The sequence below is a fragment of the Colobus angolensis genome, unplaced genomic scaffold, assembly GCF_000951035.1.
Source record: "Colobus angolensis palliatus isolate OR3802 unplaced genomic scaffold, Cang.pa_1.0 Scaffold357, whole genome shotgun sequence".
NCBI lineage: Eukaryota > Metazoa > Chordata > Mammalia > Primates > Cercopithecidae > Colobus > Colobus angolensis.
This window is the reverse complement of record NW_012116899.1, coordinates 1,000,571-1,022,235: the sequence shown is the minus strand read 5'-3', so window position 1 is coordinate 1,022,235 and position 21,665 is coordinate 1,000,571. Positions and strand designations below refer to the sequence as shown.

General features: G+C 45.8%; 1 protein-coding gene across 1 annotated transcript in view; it reads left to right on the top strand.

Annotated features, from left to right (window-relative positions):
* SMYD1 (SET and MYND domain containing 1) overlaps positions 1-21,665 on the top strand; it is a 48,887-nt gene that overhangs the window by 10,160 nt on the left and 17,062 nt on the right. The window contains exons 2-6 of the mRNA XM_011953109.1: positions 7,255-7,431; positions 10,337-10,550; positions 13,490-13,620; positions 16,002-16,040; positions 19,047-19,236. Coding sequence (XP_011808499.1) covers positions 7,255-7,431; positions 10,337-10,550; positions 13,490-13,620; positions 16,002-16,040; positions 19,047-19,236 — 751 coding nt within the window. The remainder of the gene's footprint in view (positions 1-7,254; positions 7,432-10,336; positions 10,551-13,489; positions 13,621-16,001; positions 16,041-19,046; positions 19,237-21,665) is intronic.

The window sequence follows — 21,665 nt, the reverse complement described above, 5'->3', positions numbered from 1 at the left end:
GGTTTCACCATGTTAGCCAGGATGGTCTCGATCTCCTGACCTCGTGATCCGCCCGTCTCGGCCTCCCAAAGTGCTGGGAGTACAGGCTTGAGCCACCGCGCCCGGCCTTCTTTCTATCTTTCTTTTTTGAGATGGAGTCTCACATTGTCGCCCAGGCTGGAGTGCAGTGGTGCGATCTTGGTTCACTGCAAGCTCCGCCTCCCAGGTTCTCCTGCCATTCTCCTGCCTCAGCTTCCCTAGTAGCTGGGATTACAGGCGCCCACCACCACACCTGGCTAGTTTTTTGTATTTTTAGTAGAGATGGGGTTTCACTATGTTGGCCAGGCTGGTCTCAGACACCTGACCTCATAATCTGCCCTCCTCAGCCTCCCAAAATGCTGGGATTACAGGCATGAGCCACCATGCCTGGCCAGGATGGGCATTTCTGTCAGGGAAGTGCCCTTGTCCCCATACGATGTTCTCCTGTAGCTGGGCTGTCTTCCTTACTGGAATAAGCTGGCGCTGGGGATGAGAGGAACTCGGTGATCAACCTGGCCCAGCCCTCTCTGAGTGACAGGCAGGATGGGTGTCTCGGACTGATGTCCGCTGAGCACTTATCCAGTGCCAGGCTCTGTGCTGACCACCTTACACGTGTGATTTCTTTTAACCCTAAAATCACTATGAGAGTGGTGAGATTTCAGAACTTCTTTGTAATTTTCATCTTGCTTGAATTTTTAAAAATAGTATATTTCATTCAAAAGTACTGGTCAGTGGTCTAAAAGATAGCAAGATCTAGGTGTTGCTATTCCCATTTTCACATAAGGAAACAAAAACTTGGAGAAGTCAGGGGACTTGCTCAAGGTCACACACTCCAGTAGATACTGGAGTCAGGAGAAGAACCCAGCTCTGACCAACTCTAGGTTTGACCTTCCATAACACCCAACCCCATGCCAAGGAGGGGAGATGGGAACCAGAGAGACAGGCTTAAACAAATTTTGGACTAGATTTGAAATAAAACAAAAAATTTCCCTTTTCTGTCTACTTGACACATCTCGGTGTATCCCACCAGAAGGAGCAGGATTTGGGTTTTCTCTCATCTCAACATTCTTGCTACTCAAAGTTGAAGCATCAGTATTGCCTGGGAGCTTGTTAGAAATGCAAAATCCCAGCCCCCACCCCACATACTAAGTCAGATCCTGAGTTTTAACAAAATTGCTGGTGATGTGTGTGCACACTGAAGTTCCAGAAGTCTGCCTCTGCATCCTCCTTCTCCCCAGCTCCAGTCTTGTGGCTAAGCCCTACCACCAGCTGAGGGCATAGAGAGAAGGTCAGCTTCATCCCAAAGGAAGCCTAAATTTAAGAAAGATAATTCAGTGCTTCCTGGGTTTCACCAGCTTTTAAAAATTGGCTCTAGGCCCTAGCAAAATTACAGAATGGGATATAAAATAGATCTGTGATCCTGAAGGAACTATTTGGTGGTTCATATTTGGAACCCACCCAAGTTCACTGTGGGAAAAGAAATCACTGATCACATTTTCTTTTTATGAAAAGTGTTTGAAGTTTATTACAGCAAAGAATCTCATGAGATAACATGAATTCTTTGATAGCAAAGAATCTCATGGACATAACATGAATTGATCCAAAGCCTGATAAAATGATTATATAAGTGTAATGTTCTTCCTGTCACCCAATCTTGGGTGAAGGCTGCTTTGCAGCACCTTAAGGTTCTGTCTCCTGGTCATGGTGGTTATTAGTGACTTTGAGAACATGAGGGTCATGTCACTGGAATTTATTCTTAGGGACATAATATAGCTACAGTTAATAGCAGATAGATTATTCTCTAATCAGGCCCTAGTAGAAGTGTATTAAGTTAGTTCATGGGAGCTTGGAGGCAAATGCCAGGGGAGACATATTCTTTTTCTTGGAGCCAGGCTAGGAAAACTTGCCGTAATAAACCTCACAAGCAGCATGGACTAAGTAAGGACAGGGTTGTGTGAGGGGTCCATTCCTGATGTCTACAATAAGGTCATTAGTAAGGGGTCTTTGCACAGAATTGAAAAACAATAATCCCAGCATTTTGGGAGGCTTAGGTGGTCAGGAGTTCCAGATCAGCCTGACCAATATGGTGAAATCCTGTCTCTACTAAAAAATACAAAAATTAGCCAGGCATGGTGGCGGGTGCCTGTAATCCCAGCTACTCAGGAGGCTGAGGCAGGAGAATCACTTGAATCTGGGAGGCAGACATTGCAGTGAGCCAAGATTATGCCACTGCACTCCAGCCTGGGCTACAGAGCGAGACTCTGTGATCACCATGTACCAGCAATTCTAAACAATGTCAAGGATAAAATACTTCTCCTCACTCCAAAATCCGTAAGAGTCTAAGTTCTGAAAAACTGCTGTTGGGTAAACCTCATTTTAGCACATTTTAAAATTGCCTATCTTTTAATAAACATTGTATTCTGCCTGGAAGTTAATTCTGAGGACCTTCGGTTATACAGTCAGCCATGTGGATTCAACTACATGTGTTCATTGTAAAAGTAAATTTTTTTTTTTTTTTTTCTTTTTTGAGACGGAGTCTCGCTCTGTCGCCCGGGCTAGAGTGCAGTGGCCGGATCTCAGCTCACTGCAAGCTCCGCCTCCCGGGCTTACGCCATTCTCCTGCCTCAGCCTCCCGAGTAGCTGGGATTACAGACGCCCGCCACCTCGCCCGGCTAGATTTTTGTATTTTTTAGTAGAGACGGGGTTTCACCGTGTTAGCCAGGATGGTCTCGATCTCCTGACCTCGTGATCCGCCCGTCTCGGCCTCCCAAAGTGCTGGGATGACAGGCTTGAGCCACCGCGCCCGGCGTAAAAGTAAATTCTTAAACTTTATTCCAGGTTGTGTTGGCCACAGTCTATGTCTCCAATCCTTGTGATACCATATATTCCCACATTTTTAAGTAGATTAGAAATAAGCAGTGACTGTAAAGATGAAGACTCAAAATTTGTTATTCTAAGTGTTCACCTAGGTGATTTTCATTTGTGTTTGAAATTTAAAACAATAAAACAGAATTGTGAAGAGTAATGTTTTTGTTTGGTAGGCACACATATTAGTGTATACATGAAATATGAATGTGTGAATATATGTATATGAATAAAAAGATGAGGGTATTGTACTAGGCTATTCTAAAATGTCAATTTGGGTGTAAAATATGAGAGTAGTTCTCGTGTGGGGTCGCTCTCTGATGGGCGACCTTGGAACAGACAAGCATGAAGTTACAAGTGACAGGTTACAAGGGACAGACAGCGTGATTGTGCTTGTGTCTAACTGTTCCCTCTCCAGACCACCTCCTGGCTCTCCTCCCATTCTCTCCTGCCTTGGGTTTGTATTCCTGGTATGAGCCTGATGCCCCAGAGGTGGACATCTGCTCCTCCTTCCTCGTTCCTAACCTAAGACATACTCTGAAATTTGCAGATGACTCAGAGATTAGCATACCAATATAAAAGATGACAGAAGAAAATTCAAAATGACCTTGACGTTTTGGAATGCTACACTGAAAACCATCAGTTAGGGATAAATGTGAAGACTCCACTTCAAGTTTAAAAATTCAGTGTCACAAAGGAGCTTTTAGGCTGATGGATGTATTCTTTACTTATTTATTTATTTTTATTTTTTATTTTGTTTTTTTGAGATGGAGTCTCGCTCTGTTGCCCAGGCTGGAGTGCAGTGGTGCAATCTTGGCTCACTGCAAGCTCCGCCTCCCTGGTTCAAGCGAGTCTCCTGCCTCAGCCTTCTGAGTAGCTGGGACTATAGGCACGTGCCACCATGCCCAACTAACTTTTGTATTTTTAGTAGGGACTGGATTTTTCCATGTTGGCCAGACTAGTCTCAAACTCCTGACCTTAGATGATCCACCTGCCTTGACGTCCCAAGGTGCTAGGATTACAGGTGAAAGCCACCATGCCCGGCCTGGATATGTTTATTATCTTGATTGTGATGATGGTTTCGTGGGTAGATGCGTATGTCAGAACCTATCAAAGTGTTCTTTTTTTTTTTTTAACACTTATTGTATGTCAATCACACCTCCATAAAGATGTCTAGAAAATGCAATGCTGTGTAGACAGAGTGGAAACTCTGGCTTGACTGCAGCACCTTTGAGAAAGCTTGGGAGGTTCTACTGACTATATTTATAATTTGACCCTAATTTCTTTCTTTCTTTCTTTCTTTGAGGCAGAGTCTTGCTCTGTCACCCAGGCTGGATTGCTGTGGCACGATCTCGACTCACTGCAACCTCTGTCCCTGGGTTCAAGCAATTCTCCTGCTTCAGACTCCTAAGTAGTTGGGATTACAGGCGTGTGCCACCATGACCAACTAATTTCTGTATTTTTAGTAGAGACAGGGTTTTACCACGTTGGCCAGGCTGCTCTCAAACTCCTGACCTCAAGTGATCGGCTTGCCTTGGCTTCCCACAGTGCTGGGATTACAGGTGTGAGCCACTGCACCTGGCCATTTGACCCTAAATTAATGTAAGGTTTTCACTAAAGAAACTAATGGAAGCATGATGTGGAGATCCGGCAAGTGTGCATGGCACTACATCTGAATAGTATACTCTGCTCTGGGCACCATAATTGTGAGGTGTTGACACCCGAGCTCTCACCTGTGTTTGGCCAGGAGACAAGATTTGGAGCCTTCTTGGAATCCAATTTACTTGGATTTTTCAGTAGTCCAGTTCCTGCTAATGAACTGCAAATTCCTGCAAGAAAATGCAATCCTGACTTGAGGCAGATGTAAGAAATTCATAGCTCTCCATCGGCAGGGGTTTAGAGAGTTCATTAAGTGGCCAGGGTTCCCTGTGGGCCCCATGTGCTCTATTCTGCTGGGGCACTTATGACAAATGACCTTCTCAGGGAGGGTGCACCCTCTGTGGCCTAGTTATGACGGGCTGCGGAACCTGTGCAGTTCTCAGTATGCTAGTGTGATTCTACTCCTCCTCATTCACTAGGAAAGTTTAAGGGAAGGCAAGTTTAAGAATGAGGAAACTGTTGCTGTGAGGATAACCTTGAATCTGCTCTAAATTAGAAATAAACACTGACCTTTCATGCCCTCGAGTACTTTATGATTGTTAACAAATTAGTAGCAATGCACCTCCTAGTGGATGGGGATACAGCAGTGTGTTGAGCTGGCCAGCCAGAGGCTGAAAACTGCCTGGACTTTAGGAAGCTCAGGATGTAGCATAGAGCAGTAACCTCTGCCGTGCCCTCAGCTGGCTCTGCACCTGTCTATCCCCTTCTAGATGCCATGCTGGGATCAGTGCTAGGGGTCAGGCTCAAAGGTCAGGCCTGGCCTTTGGGCTGGTCCGTGAGCCTGACCCCCTGGCACTGGCCAGCACATGTTGCTTGATTTCTCAGCTAAACCCACCCTCCTTTGGCTACAGGGATTTCTGTAGGTATATCAGAGGCCACCAGAAAGGTGTGAGAATTCTAGAAACCATGTACAAGGAATTGTTTAAAGATCTGGGAGTATTTAACTTGGAGGAGAGAAATGAATGGGAAGCAAGGCAGTGGTCTTCAAATTCTTCAAGAACTGATCTGACCAGCCTTGTTCCATTGGGCAAGGACCCAGAAGGCCAAATTAGGGTACAGGAGTAGGTTTTCTGGGGAGGCAAATTCAAGCTTAACACAAGGAGGAAGTTTGCAACAATTAGGACTGGCCAACAATGAACTGACTGTTCTCAGAAACAGTGAACTCCTTTTCACTGTGGGAATTAGAATATTCATGGCCAGGGATGGACACAAAGGATTTCTGTGCTTGAATGTTCTGTGGAGGTTTCTCCCTCCAGGCTCTAGAATTCTGTGATTTTAAAAGCTCCTGTGTTCTTATACTTTTGAGTTCCCTGTTTAGATTGTGGACTCCTACCTGAGTCTACCCATCCACTTGCTTCCCGGAAGCTCAGCGCTCCCCTGCAGATCATTGAACTGGTTTTCATTATTTCTTTGCTTCAGTGGTTGGGATTTCTCTTCCTCACATTGCAGGAGCATGAGGTTGAGGCCCAGAGATTCTGTGCATCATACCAGATTTCCCTCACTCTGGATGTCAGGCTATGTCCCGAAATACATTTCCTATGGAGCCTATGCCCTTTTCTGTTTGAACGATGGGTTTAACATGGGGTCCACAGGGCTCTCTAATGGGAACACTAACAGGCTGGAAGCACCGGGTGAGGATCCTCATCTTCTCACAACTCTCTCCCTCACCCATTGAATGGGCTTGCATTTTCCTCCTCATCACTTCCACCCTCGCTGTGAGCTGGGAGAATATGTCAACGACAGCGAAATCAGTAACACTGTCATTCTTACTGTTGCAAAACACACAGACTGTGACATATATCAGTGTATAGATATTCTTTTGCATATAATACTATGATGCTCTTGTCCCATCATAGTGTAGATCATTATGATTTGTTGTACTTTGGGGAAGGGGGCACTATATTTCAACAATGAGAAAGACATGTCACCAAAATGCCCCCTCCAACACAGTGCCAATGACCTGTGACTTCGGACGAGGGGATCATAAGGAATTCAAGTGTCTTCTCCAAAGAGTCTAGGACCCCCCTGTGCTCCCCTGTCATAGTATTCACCACACTGCACGTTCAATTGTTTCTCTAGTAATTTGTGGTATTCCCAGTGCCTAACACTCTTAGGTCATGAATTTACCCTTCCTGAATTGAAGGGCTTATATGCAGAGGATAAGAGTGTCCTCCACATGGGAGTGTCCACCAAAAGTATTTGGTAGGCCAGGTGTGGGCGCTCACGTCTGTAATCCCAGCACTTTGGGAGGCCGAGGTGGGTGGATAACTTGTCAGGAGTTTGAGACCAGCCTGAATAATGTGGTGAAACCCTGCTGTACTAAAAATACAAAAATTAGCCGGGTGTGGTGGCACGTGCCTATAATCCTAGCTACTTGGGCGGCTGAGGCAGAAGAATCGCTTGAACCTGGGAGGCGGAGGTTGCAGGGAGCCGAGGTTGCAGTGAGCCGAGGTAGTGCCACTGCACTCCAGCCTGGGCGACAGAGCAAGACTCCATCTCAAAAAAAAAAAAAAAAAAAATTGCTAAAGGAATTGTTATAGCTGGGAAGGGCCTTTGGAAGCCCAGACTCCTCATTTTGGAAGATGGAAATCTGAAGTTTAGACAGACAAGGACCAGTCAGCTGAACCCAGTACCAGAATGCCGTGTTCCACTGGCTGCATGGTGCCCTTTCCACTGTGCTCCCAATCATGTGTCTCCTCTCTCCATTTCCAGCCTTGTTAATTTTGTGTGCCACACCTGCTTCAAGAGGCAGGAGAAGCTCCATCACTGTGGGCAGTGCAAGTTTGCCCATTACTGCGACCGCACCTGCCAGAAAGATGCTTGGTTGAACCACAAGAATGAGTGTTCGGCCATCAAGAGATACGGGAAAGTACCCAATGAGAACATCAGGTGAGAGCTGGGCCCCATGGTGGTGCTTTGAATTTCCAAATGTCAGGCTGGAATGGCCTGTGTAATGGCATTCCCAGATCTAAGGAAGCCAAGCTGAGTGCAAGTCAGGAAAGAGCCTCAAAGACTGGATATGGTCACTTCTGTTCACTCCCTTAAGGTCTAAGAGGGAGAACTCGCTGTTGGCAGCAGTGATTCCAAACTGCAGCCACAGGCTGAAACTGGCCTGCAGACTTCTGCTGTAGGGCTCCTGAGTGTTTAGTTTATTTATGTATTTTGGATACAGGGTCTTGCTCTGTTGCCCAGGATGGAGTGCAGAGGCCTTGATCACAGCTCACTTGACCTCGTAGGCTCAAGTGATCCTCCCACCTCAGCCTCTCGACTAGCTGGGACCACTGGCATGCACCACCACACCTGGTTAATTTTTGTATTTTTTGTAGAGATGGTGTTTTGTCATGTTGCCCAGGGTAGCCTCGAACTCCTGAGATCAAGAGATCCACCCATCTCAGCCTCCCAAAGTGCTGGTATTATAGCCGTGAGCCACCATGCCTAACCGAGGGGCAAGTGTTTTTAAATTGATCCACCAATGTTTAAAAATTGGGAAATTTCACATTTTAAAATTAGGATTTTTGACTTCTCTTGGAAAACAAAAACAAACAAAAAAACTGAAGACCTGGTAAAATAGGCTAGAGCTGCCACCTTTGAAAAAATACAGAGCTTTCTAAGTCACAGCAGCACCACTGCTCCCTGTGGTCATACACGTTACACCAGAGAACGCATTTGAGTTTGCAACTAACAGCCTTTCCTGGTGGCTGTCATCAGAAATCTCAAGGCCAGCAGCTCCAGTGCAAGAGATTCCCAAGTCCTGGAGGCTTGGTGCTGGGCTGCAGGGAGATGCTCAGGAAGCCAGCACTGCAGAGCAAAGGAGATGGAGATGGTGACTGGGAGCATTTTCACTGTGTGTGTTGGGTGTGAAGTTAAGGTACAGAATGGAATTGTCATATCATGATGATTTTTAGGAACCTGCAGGATGAAATGGCTCAGTCAACCTCTCCATGCCCCTTAGCTCCATCTACTGAAACAATACACATGCTTCAAGACCTAAAGTAAATGGCACCTCCTGTGACAGTTATTGAGTTGAAATCTATCACGCATTGACCTCTATTCTCTGAGCTTCATAACCCTTTCCTCATTATTTGGAGGCAGCAGATCTTCCATGTGCTGAGTTGTATTTTCCCCAGTGCTGCCCTGGGCTCCCTATGAAGACACCTCAGTTTCCAGGCACCTGGAGTCCCACGCGGGGCATTTCTCCAGAAATAACTCAGTGACTCAAATGGAAGAAATCGGGAAGATGAAAAAGGTTCTGGAAACAGATGGTTGGTGATGGTTGCACAGCAGTGTGAGTGTGCTTAATGCCACCAAACTGTATACTTTAAAATGGTTAAAATGGTTCAAAAAGAGGTGGGGGACAGAAAGGACCCTGAGGTGATGACACTGTTTAGTATCTTGACTGTGCAGGTGGATACATGAAGCTACATAGGTGATAACATTGTATATAATTAAACATACATATTCATGAATATAAGCAAAATGAAAGAAATCTGAATAACAGAGGTGGGATAATATTCTGGCTGTGATGTTAGTTTTCCAAAATGTTACCATTAGAGAAAACTGGGCAAAATGTACAAGGGATCTCTTTGTATTGTTTTCCAACTGCCTGTAAATCTGCAATTATCTCAATTAAAATTTCAATTAAAAAAACAAACAAAATGAGGAGGGGCATTTGCTTTGCCCAGAAGGTCTCTCCTCAGGAACAGGATCTGTCCTAGACCAGCATCCCCTCCCCAGGTGCCTGAAAAGTGAGCAGTCAGTGGGTGGCAGGAACACTAAAGTGTCCCTGGGTTATAAGCTTCATCACAGGCCACCTAATAGTTAACAAAGAGGCCTTTGGGGTGAAGTACACCCCTCTGTCTCATACTCAAGTCCCTGTGTCTCTACAGGTCTCCTCCTGTCCCACCTGGCCTCCTGCTCTTCCCCCAGAGCCCTGCTCCAGCCAGGCCAGGTCCTGCACGTGGCATGCCCGTGGCTGCCTCGAGGCCTCTGCTCACACTGTTTCCCCACCTAGATGGCCTTCTCCACTTTCTTGCTACCCAATCATTAAGAATACCAACACCTTCACATATAATGCAGACACCTATTACCTCACTTTGTTTCTGAATACCTCTGGAAGTTAGCACAGCAGGGAATATTTTCCCTATTTTACTGGCCACCAGATAGATTCAGAGAGGTCAAGTGACTTGCCCAGGCTCACACAGTAAGAAGTGGAAACAGGTCATTAGACCCCTGATGCAGGGCTCATCACAGTAGGCCACAATGTTAAGAGAGACCCAGGCTGCCGCACCTCTCTGTGTCCCCAGACCCCATGGGACCTGGCTCCTGCCCAAACCTCCACCTTTATTTGGTCTCCATTTCTTGCTCCCTGTGCTCCCGCCACCTCTACCTTCCTGCTGTTTCTCCATCAGACCAAGCTCATTCCTTCGTCAGGGCCTTTGTACTCACTGCTCTCTCCCAAAGCGCTCTTTCTCCAGTGTCACAGAGCCAGCTCCTCCACCCCTTCCAATTCCAGCTCAAATGTGCCTCCTCTGTGACACTTCCCTGGAAGACCTTAGCTTCCCCACCCCAGTCACTGTATTATTTTTTCTGCATAGCACTTTCTATGTAAAATGTGCTTGTTTACTTACCTCTCCCCCACTATATGAAACATCACGATAGAATAAATTCCATCCATCTAGTTTAAAACCATATCTTGGGCCCAACATTGTGCCTGGCATGCATGAGACACCCAGTAAATGTGTGTTGAATGAATGAATGCAGCTGTAGTGCCCCCCTGATGCTGCCCTTCCCACAGGCTGGCGGCGCGCATCATGTGGCGGGTGGAGAGAGAAGGCACCGGGCTCACGGAGGGCTGCCTGGTGTCTGTGGACGACTTGCAGAACCACGTGGAGCACTTTGGGGAGGAGGAGCAGAAGGAGCTGCGGGTGGATGTGGACACGTTCTTGCAGTACTGGCCGCCCCAGAGCCAGCAGTTCAGCATGCAGTACATCTCTCACATCTTCGGAGTGGTAGGCCCCCTCCGTCCCTTCTCCACCCTCCCTGTCTGTCTCCTCTTTCCTTCCCTCCTCCTGCTTGGGGAGGGTGGGGCTTCTCAGAAGTGAACTACAAGGTGGAAGCCCTGTCTGCCCTGGACGCTAATTTCTGTTTCCATAAAGGTCTCATCTAGCCCAGGCAGCCAGAGGCTCTGGAGAAACCACCTTCTGTTTACCACATGTAGCAGAAACACCTACTGCCCTTTCCATTTCAGAGCCCAGGGACAGGCCTCCAAATGACCCAACTAATAAAATCCAGAGATTCTAGAGTATGATTCCTCATAAAGGAGGAGCCATGGTGACAGCTGGGATCGCCCAACTAAGAAGTTTCCAGAAACTGCCAGGCCAGAGTTGGGAGGGGAGGCCAAGAGGACTGAAAGAGGACAGGAGCTTGAAATGAAGACCCCTCATCCTGGACTCTGTCTTCGGCCTTGTTTACTATGAGGCCATTCCTGCTTTATCTGAATTGGCATCCCACATACAAATCTTACTTATTTATCCAACTCTGGATGATAGATTTGGATGGTAATTTATCCTCTTACTTATCTGCACTTTTTATACTTTTTCCTCTCCACCTTGAAAATAAAGACCCCCAATCACTATCCCTTCCTGCCCACCAGTCACTTTGGAAACCTTTTTCCAGGTCTGCCAGGCAGGATTGATGTGGAGGCTGGAGCAGTGGGGGCTGTGAGCCAGAGAGAGGGGAGTCAGGGTATTAGGGTGGGAGCGACAAAGCCAGGTGAGGCCATAACAGTCCCAGAAGTGGGGGCAAGAGCCCAGTGGATGAGGAGGCTCAGGTCCTGGCTGTGGGGATGGATGTGTTCCGCCTGGTAGGCCAGGCCCTTTATGTGGCGAAGGTGAGCAGGCTGAGGAGGGAGGAGGACAAACATCACACTGACATCTCTTGAGTCTTCACCATATTGGGGGACAAAGGGAGAGAGATTGATTGAGTCTAAGGATTTGGCTCACACAATGGTGGAGGCTTGGTAAGTCCAAAATCTGCAAGGTCAGCCAGCAGGCTGGAGATCAGGGAAGAGTTGCAGTTCAAGTCCAGAAGCATTCTGCTGGCAGAACTCCTTGTTCAGGGGAGATGAGTCTTTATTCCCTTGAGGTCTTCAACTGATTAGATGAGGCCCACCCACATTCTAGCAGGCACTCTGCTTTACTCAAACTCCACTAATTTAAATGTGAATCTCATCCAAAAACACCTTCACAGAAGCACATATTATAGTTTTTGACCAAATATCTGGGCACCATTGACCAGCCATGTTGGCACACAAAATTAACCACCACAGCTTCCCATGTATTATTTCACACAGTCTTTACAACACAAGGTAAGGTCCGTGCTTTCAGCATTTCTATTTTATAGAACAGAAAACCTAGGTCCAGAGGGGTTACATGACCTTCAAAAGCCACATGGTTAGCTTGTGCCCAGGGAAAGTCCAGAAGCAGTTTTTTTTTTCAGGAGCCAGGGCTTCTACTTTTTTTTTTTTTTTTTTTTTGAGATGAGGGTCTTACTCTGTCACCCAGGCTGGAGTGCCGAGGTGCAATCATGGCTCATTGCAACATCCATCTCCCAGGCTCAAGTGATCCTTCCGTCTACCAAGTAGCTGGGGCCACAGATGCATACCACTATGCCTGGCTGATTTTTGTATTTTTTTGTAGGAGCCGTGTTTCACCATGTTGCCCAGGATGATCTTGCGCTCCTGAGCTCAAGTGATCTGCCCATCTCGGCCTTCCAAAGTGCTGGGATTACAGGGGTAAACCACCACGCCGGGTCTAAGCTTTTACTTTTAACAGTTATGTTCTATAGCCTTGGGGTGAATTGGTGTGTTGCGCAATCTTGGGCATCCCTAATAGGTCTGGGGACCAGGGCTAGAGGTCATATAATTACCAAAGGTTAGAGCTGAAAAGATCCTTGGAGCTCATCTAGTCCAATTTATTCAACCTATAGATGGGAAAACCAGGGCTCAGAGAAGAAAGAAGTTTGCTCCAAGTAGTACAGCTTGTTAGTGGTACTCACAGGCTTAACATCATGAACTTACTAAATGTCTGATGAGAATAAATGGAGAAAGTGACACTCCTCCATATCTGTGACAAATATCCATGTGAGGGAATAAATGTCTACTGGGTTTCTGTTATATATAGCATGTATTCATAGATGTATTTACAGATGAAGTGGAAATTTGCATGCAGTTACTAATGTATTCCAGGTTATATTTATTCTTATGCATTTTTCATACTGTGAGAGCAGATATTTGGAGTCTGTTTCTGTAAAGAATGATTTACTTTTAAGGAAAAGAAAATCACTTGGATGCCACATCAGTAGTAACCAACTTGATTTGCCTTGAATCTCAGGGATAAGTGTTAAATATGGCACTCACCAGATTTAAAAATTGTGAGCAGGGAATATAACAGTATTCACCAGATACAAAATAATCAAAAGAGATGTTAATTTTTTTTATGAACAGCTATAGGAGTTTAAACTAAGTAGGCAGAGGAAATAAGGGAAGGAAAAGCTCTCTCTTTCACATACACACACACACACACACACACACACGCGTGCAAAGCAGGGTACAGACAGGAAAACCAAGACAGAGACTGAGGAATACTCAAGTAAGACCCAGATACAGAAAAAGGAAAACATTTCCATCTTTGACTCTTTTAGAATACAGCCACAAAATACTTTCAAGGTAGGGTTGCATTTTTGCAGATATAGGACTGTCCCATGGCCCTAATCTTGTGCGTCATTTGGAGTCACGCAGAGAACAGGGGACTAATTGTTCTGTGTCCAGACTCCCTAAGCATCTCCAGGGTGAGACTGGGTCTTCTGTTTCTTAAAATTCCTTTCAACAGCTAGGATAGTGTTCTGTCCATGTCTGTTGACTGACTCTTTCATCTTTTCCTCTGGGTAGATTAACTGCAACGGTTTTACTCTCAGTGATCAGAGAGGCCTGCAGGCCGTGGGCGTAGGCATCTTCCCCAACCTGGGCCTGGTGAACCATGACTGTTGGCCCAACTGCACTGTCATATTTAACAATGGCAAGTGAGTATGTCTTTATCTGGGGGTGTGTGTGATGGGGATGGGGAGACCTATGGTGTTTTGTTCACTTGACTTAAGCCAAAGTCAACCTGCTAAACCTCAACTAGCATAGATTTTAAATGAATAGCACATAGAAATCTCATTCCAGAATAATTGTGAATGAGAGAAAAGCATCATGGAGGATATCAAAGAATTCAACCTGGGTCATTTCTGAGTGTGTATGTTTCTTGGAGCTGCCTAGATGTGTTAGATAAACCTTTAACTACTATTTTAAAACTTGAAGCCTAGGATTATCTGTCTAGAGGTTATTTAGTCAAGGTCTCAGCAGGAATCAGGAGGCACACTCAAAGGGGTTTACCCAAATACAACTGAATGAAGGGATAGTTTACAGAAGTGTGGGCAGGGTTTAAGATACTAACAAGGGGCAGGGCCTGGTGGCTCATGCCTGTAATCCCAGCACTTTGGGAGGCCGAGTGGGGGTGGATCACTTGAGGTCAGGAGTTCAAGATCAGCCTGGGCAACATAGTGATACTCCCATATCTGTACAAAAAATAAATAAATACATTAGCTGGGCATGGTGGTATGTGCCTGTAGTCCCAGCTACTCATGAGGATGAGGCAGGAGGATCACTTGACCCCAGGAGGTTGAGGCTGCAGTGAACTATAATCATGCCACTGCACTCCAGCTTGGGTGACAAAGTGAGACCTTGTCTCTAAAACCAAACCAAACCAAACCAAACTAAACCAAACCAAACCAAACCAAACAAAATAACAACAAAAAGAAACTAACAAGGAATGGTGAGGTGCCCAGGGACTAGCAACACATGAAACCATCACCACCTCTAGGCCTGGAAGGGCAGGTGAAGGAAGCACTGTTTCTGCAGCTAGAGAGAGCTGGACCTGGGCTAGAGGGCCCCCCAACAGCTCAGCTGTGGCTTACAACTGTGTCTAGAGAAACCAGCCAGCTGGCACCATGGCTCGGAAAAGAGGAAGTCAATGGACTAGATAGTCCAACCCCTCATTCCCCCAACCTTCTGCTCTCCTACCATTGGCCAAACCCCAACCTGAAGCCAGACCACAAAGAAACCTGGGTGATGCGACCCTCAGAGGTCAGCCCCCCTTTCTGAGACAGTACAGATGAGGGGTAAATAAGGGCACATGATGGATTTGGGGGTGGGGCACAAATGGAGAAGAATCAGTAGATGGAACGAGCCCCTGGTTGTCCATGGCTCAGGATGGGGAGATATAAGGGAATGAGGCTTGAGCAATATTAATTGCTTTTGCTCTTAGAGATGAGCTCTTATGACAGATACAAGCTGACTTTGAGTCATCAACAATGAGCAAGTTTCCCCCAAAAACTTCCTAGAAGCCAGACAATGGTGTCTGGTTCTCAGCTGAGAATTGGGCCTAAGCTTCAATATGCCAAGTACCCTGATTTCTCCTTTCCTTCCTATTTCTGAAACCAGGCTCTTAAGCAATTGAGAAAGTGACTTAAGATGGGAAAGTTTATTTTGGACTCAGATGATAATCTTTTCTCAGCATTTGTGTTTCCTTTCTGAAGCCTTTTGGGGTCACTGGCCTGGATCTCATGGAATCCTCCCTAGAGGGGCTGTTGACTGAGCTTGACCTGGATGGCAGAGAGGATCAAATTCAGCCATGTATGGGCCTAGGCTTTCTAGACAGCCCTCTTCTAAACCCAAGGCTCCTCTTGTCATTGGGTGTAACAACCACAGGAACCTAGGAACTCTTTCTTCTGTGTCCGCTCTGGCTTCCTTGCATCTACTAATTTCTAGCAGCTACATTTTATCCAGGCTTCTTGGCTTTTGTGCAAGAGAAGGTGACTTCGCATTTCCTGTCTAGCCACCTGCCATAGTGGAAAGAACCCTAGACATGGGGTTAGGGGCCCAATTTGACCCCCAACAATTTTTATATACTATCGATTTGACCTAACCAGCCTCCATGTGCACTTCAAACTCTTTCCAAGACCGACATCCAAAGAGGCAATGTTTATTCATCCAGAATGCTTAATAGAATGATAATAACAACATTGCGCATGTTTTTTCAGCACTCTGCTTTTACGTGCATTGTCTCATGACAGTCTCATTACAGGTGAGAACACTGAAACACAGGGAAGGGAAGGAACTTGTTCAGGTCAGGGTTGAATACCTTTGAATCCAGAATGTCTTGTTCCAAATTCAGTGCACTTTCCACTATACCAGGCTGTGTTTTGTCCAGTGAGTCCAGCTAGAAGGGGCTAGGATAAAGGTTGTTGTGATGGCCAAAGTTTTGATAGTGTGACCCAGAATGCTGTGCACCCTTGCACCGGATCACACCTGATCAGCCAATGATAATGATTTCCATATGGGTGTCTGTTTTGTCTTTCAGTCATGAGGCAGTGAAATCCATGTTTCATACCCAGATGAGGTGGGTCAGTCCTTTCAAGCATCCTTGCTCCTCTGACCCGTCTCCCTCACTTGCCTGGTTTGCTGGAGCCACCCATTCCCGAGACTTCTTGACTGCCATCTGTCCATAATGTCGTTCTGCATCCCAGTGTCTCGTCTTTGCTGAATGGTGTATTTTAATGCATTTAAATTAACCGTTTTTTCCTTACCCACATACCACCTGCCTTGTCTTTGCTTTACTTTGCCTCCTTTCTTCCTCCCTTTCATGCCTCACTTCCACTGCTCTTCCAACCTTGAAGCATGAACCCTTGTAGTCCACATCGTCTTAGCAAAAGCCTATCTTGTCTCCCTAAACCCTACTTACCATGAAATGGGGACTGTGACTGACCTACTAAAGGACTGTCTGTTTATAAACCCCAACTTCTCACCCAGACTGGGCTCCAAAAAATAGCATCTACAACTGATATTTTTAATAAATGTTTATTCCCAGTATTCTGCTTACTGCTTCTGACCAACTATGAATGAGTAGTTTAGGTTAAATTTTACTTCTGACTTTTCTTAATGACAACCAAATGGCCCTAGCTGGGTCTTTTCCTCAGGGTGAGGTTGACAGCCCTTGAAGTGGTCTTTGGATTAAGAACAAAATGCTGTGTGGGAGTTTGGGCTTTGGGAATGCTGGGGTAGAAGTGGTTGGTGCATTTGAGTCTGTGTTGGTGTGTACTGCACGTGACTTTGGATGATTCACATCATCTCTTGGGCTTGGGTTCCACATCTGTAGAGAAAGGTCAAGAGGAGAGTGCTCTAGGGACCTTCCTAGTTCTAAGTCTCTGTAGCTCTGGACTCCGTCCCTAACCTCCGTGAGAAATACATAAATAGGCTGCCTACTTGTGGCTCAATTAGCTGTACTATGGAATTGCAGATTGTTGGAGGTAGAAGGGGCCTGGGGTACAGGGTGGGGATGAAGCTTGTCCAAGGAAGCTGGTTGGAGGGAGAGCCAGGGCTAAAACCCTCATCTCCTGCCTCCTGCAGTGCTTATTTCAGGCTGGTCTCCATTCCTCTCCCCCAATCTCCAGTTTCAAGTAAGGTAAAATGAGGCATACATATATGCATCTTTTCATATTTAAGTCACATTAAGTTAATTTGGTTTTGAAAAATTTCTGATACCATTGAAATAATCGGAGATACCCTGAGACCATGCAAGAACTGGCACAATCATGATAGGAAGCAAAATTACTGGAAATTCTAGCCCAATTGGCCACTGATTCCCTGTGGAATTAAAATATGTCACTATGGCGGGCTGCCTCTGTAAAAGGGACTCATGGGGGCAGAACTGGTTACTTACCCAATAGGGTTAAATACTGGAGATCCTGGCTCAGGAGATGCTCACATGGAATTACTTAGGACATTAGTAGAGTCCTAAAAATCAAGGACTTTGATGCATCTTAATTCCCGTGCATCAAAGACCCAGGAAGCAGCCTGAAAACAACTAGGCAAGGCTACTACGTTGAGGGGAATTGTGAATGGTATGAAGTTCTAATCCTGGCTCTGTCCCCAAAGTGCTGTGGGACCTATCCCTCTTGTGTCACTATCCTCATTTGTGAAATGAGCATCCCTGCAGCTCAGACATACTAGGATTCTAAGCAGAACTGTGAGCAGAATCACCCGGCCTTCCTCTCCTACTGGCCATTCATCACCACAGTAACCGCTGCTGCCGAAAATTGGGGTAAGGAACAAAGGAAAGGAGTGACAAATGGTGACCAGGCACTTCAGTTTTGCAGACTCCACACGAGTTGTTTTTATACACATTAACACATTAATAGGCATGTCAGTGTATCTCACTTTGGGAGAAGGATTTTTATCCATCAGTGGTCACCTCAGCAGTTGCTTCCTTGATTGTCATCTCAGAGCACAGGGAAGGGGCTGCCTTTGACTGGGACTCTTCTTGGGTGCTGGAGTCTTGCCCTTGCTTTTGCATGGTGTCTAACTGAGCCTTTCTGGGAAGTGAAAGAAATGACCATGGATCTCTGTGCAGGTGCTCTCCCCAGCCCTCTGCATCCTGCCACTTGCTCTCTGGATGATGGCTTCCCACTAGGCAGGGAGGCCCCAGGATTCTGGGGAGATACAGGAGCACGGTTTAGGACCCAGCTTGCAGGGCCCACCACTTGTTTTCTGTAGCTGTCTGGCCTTGTGGTGGAGGATGCATGGCTGAGAGATCCACAGGCTGACCTCTACCTGTTTGGCTCAGCTGGATGTCAGTTCTGCAGCGGGTTTTTACCTTCAACATCTTCAGTACCTATCTCATTAGGTAAGGTGGGTAGTGCTATAGGTAACTGAGGGTCAGGTCTAGTCTGGAAGGGAACTGAAATGCCATCTGCCCTTGCTAACCACCTTCAACCAACAAGCCACATCTCCCAATAAACACAAGTGAACAATGCAGCGAGCTAACAGAGCCAGCCTTTGTTTATTTGCCTTCAATGATCTCCAGTGGGCTAAGTCTCCTTAGGTAATTTGGCCTGAACCATTGGACCGAAGGTCAAGAGGTGACTTCGAATTAGACACCCAATGAGCCAAGGTTGTGGGTAACTGAATTTTTATGTTTCTGAGAGAGTAGTCCCCAAACTAACCAGAAAAGATTTTCAAGTTTTTCTTGTTTGGAGTTTTTGCCTTTTTATTAGTTCTCCTTCTTTTATTACAGACAGTCAGTAGCTAAAAGTAAAGGGAGACCAATGGGCATGGACATTCTGTCTGGTTTTATGACCAAGCCCAGCTCTCTACTAGGAGTCTATTTGAGCTGATTCCAGAGCAGTTAACTGAATGGAGTGGATAGGACTGTTCTAAGGAATAGAATAGAGCTATCCACAAAATCATCCTTTAGGTCACATTTCTCCTTTTGTGGAGTCAATGGGGGTTTCTGAGTGCCAGTGAAAGTCATTGTCTTTGAGACCCAACTCCACGAAGCCTTGGAGAGCGTGGATCCCATTCCAGTAGGCCTGGATTCGATTCACCTTTTCCTTTCACTCTGCTCCAGAATTGAACTCCGGGCCCTGGGCAAGATCTCAGAAGGAGAGGAGCTGACTGTGTCCTACATCGACTTCCTCAATGTCAGTGAAGAACGCAAGAGGCAGCTAAAGAAGCAGTACTACTTTGACTGCACATGTGAACACTGCCAGAAAAAACTGAAGGACGACCTCTTCCTGGGGGTGAAAGACAACCCCAAGGTACATGCAACCCTGCGGCTGAGGTGTTTGTGTCCATATTCGCCAGGAGCCAGTCACAGGTGGTTTCACAGCTAATCAGTATGCCCTGCCCATGAGCTTCCTAGGGAGCAGCTGTCACCCCGGGGAGGAGGCAGGGTATGAGAGCAGAGCACCGTGGGTAGGTCCCAGCTAAGTCCTGGCACTGCCACTTGCCAGGTGTTTGAGTTTGGGGAAGTCACCCAGTTTTCTCAACTGTAAAATAGGAATGATGGTCCCTTTGCAAGAGGTTGTTCAAGATTAATTCAAGATTAAAGAAGACGATGTGTGTAAAAGGAGTGGCATACGGAGTAGACACTGGAAATTTTGGTTCCTCCTGTTGCTCCTTTATGAGTTGAGTGATGTTGAGAATTTAAGGTGTTGAGATCAGATGGGCAAAGATATTTGTCATCTGGTTATCAAAAAGATATTCCTAGTCCCATGGGGATGGGCCGTGTGGAGACAGGGCTATGTTTAAATTGGTCAGCATCCTGAACTCCTGGGTAACTGTTGCTAGTTGATGGTCAGTCTGTTAAGCAGCAGAAGAAGGCTTGCTGACGGGAGGTCAGGAGCCCAGCTGATCTGGGAGAGAGCACTGAGCTGCCAGGTGTCAGAGTAGCCAGTTAAAGCAACAGAGCAGAAATGAGAGTGAAGTATTTAATCACTTACTGCAATAGTGTAAGCAAGAAGCCAAAACTGAAGAAAGCACTGACTCCTCTTGTCCATTTCCTCCAGGGAAGCTGTGCTCAGGGGGAGGATGAGGGGGATCAGCACAGGCATGGAGGCTTCTCACATGGCATTCACTTTTATAAGGACACCAGTCATATGGGGTTAGGAGCCCACTCTACTCCAGTATGATCTCACCTTAACTAATTACATCTGCAATGACCCTATTGCCAAGTAAGAGCTCATTCTGAGGTAGCTTCTGGGGCTAGACTTCAACATATGAATTTTGGGAGGATACAATTTAACCCCTAACACTGTGTATGCTACCATTTATGAACATTAAAAGGCACACACACACACACACACACCCATGCACACCCATGCCCATGCAAGCACACTGGGTCTCCATACACAAGTAGGAGGACCAGTGATGCCTGGGGTGAAGATATTGAGAGTCACCCCTCCCAGGCAGAGACAAAGCAGTTGGGGCCCAAGGATTAATGTTTTCTATAGGAGCAACCTCTTTTCAGAGAAGCAAAGGTCTGTATTCTAGGAGATGTATATTGGATGTATGTGAGAGGCACTGAGCACTGCATCATGGGCACCACAGAGAAGAATGTGTTATTGCACCCACCCTCACCCCGACCTTTCAGAACCTGCGGAAAGCATGCCTTATCTGTGAGCCAGCCAGCTTTCCTTCCTGGAGACTGGCCTGGAGTATTTGTTTCATAACTTGCTTCCACACTACTTAATTTTTATTATTATTATTATTAAGAGGCCAGACCCTGTTTTCTCTGTTCTAAAATAAAACAACCATGTGGTCATTTCTTTAGATTTTTTGATGTTTACCTGGCAGTTTCAATAGTTCAGAAGGCTATGTGTGGCCTTTAGTTCCCATCCCTTCACTTTAGATATGCTGTTACCAGCTGGTGACAATACACACACGTCTTCAGTATGAATTGCAGAGTTGGCATTTCTCTTGATATAAAAGATTGATGATTTCAGCTTGAACCTACCTGAATTCAAGGCAAAAACTTTCTATTGTATTTTATATCAAATTGAGTTTCTCTATTAAAACAACTCAAAATAAAAACAACTCACCTATACTAACGGAGCAGAAAAAAATTGAGTATATCTTTTTAAAAGCAAATGCTTCCTCAGGCATTTAAAAAAGTCCATCAAAATGTAGTAGGAAGAATACTGGAAGAAGAATTATGAGGCCTATGTACTAGTACTGGCTATGACTCTAAACACCTGAGCTTGGCCAAGTATCTTCCTTCTGGGCCTCAGTTTCCTCATCTGTAAAATGGGGAGTTGGACTAACTTATGTATCCCAGCCTGAGAAGCCTCCATCAGTACACCATCCTCAAACCTTCAAATGCCATCAAAATCTTTCCTAGTTCCTTAATATATGCTTATGTAAACCTACGTAGAAATAAAAACCAAATATTTTTAAAATGGGAAAATAATAGCAAAATTTATGACTTTTTTCTCAGTTGTGTCTCTGGACTGTCTTTGTTTAGGCTGCTTAGGTTTTCTTTTGTAATCATTTTTTTAAAAATTTATTTTATTTTTATTTATTTTTGAGACGAGGTTTCACTCTGTCACCCAGGCTGGAGTGCAGTAGTGTGATCTCAGCTCACCACAGCCTCGACTTTCTGGGCTCCAGAGATTCTTCTGCCTTAGGCTCCTGAGTAGCTGGGACCACGGGTGCGTGCCACCACTGCTGGCTAATTTTTGTATTATTT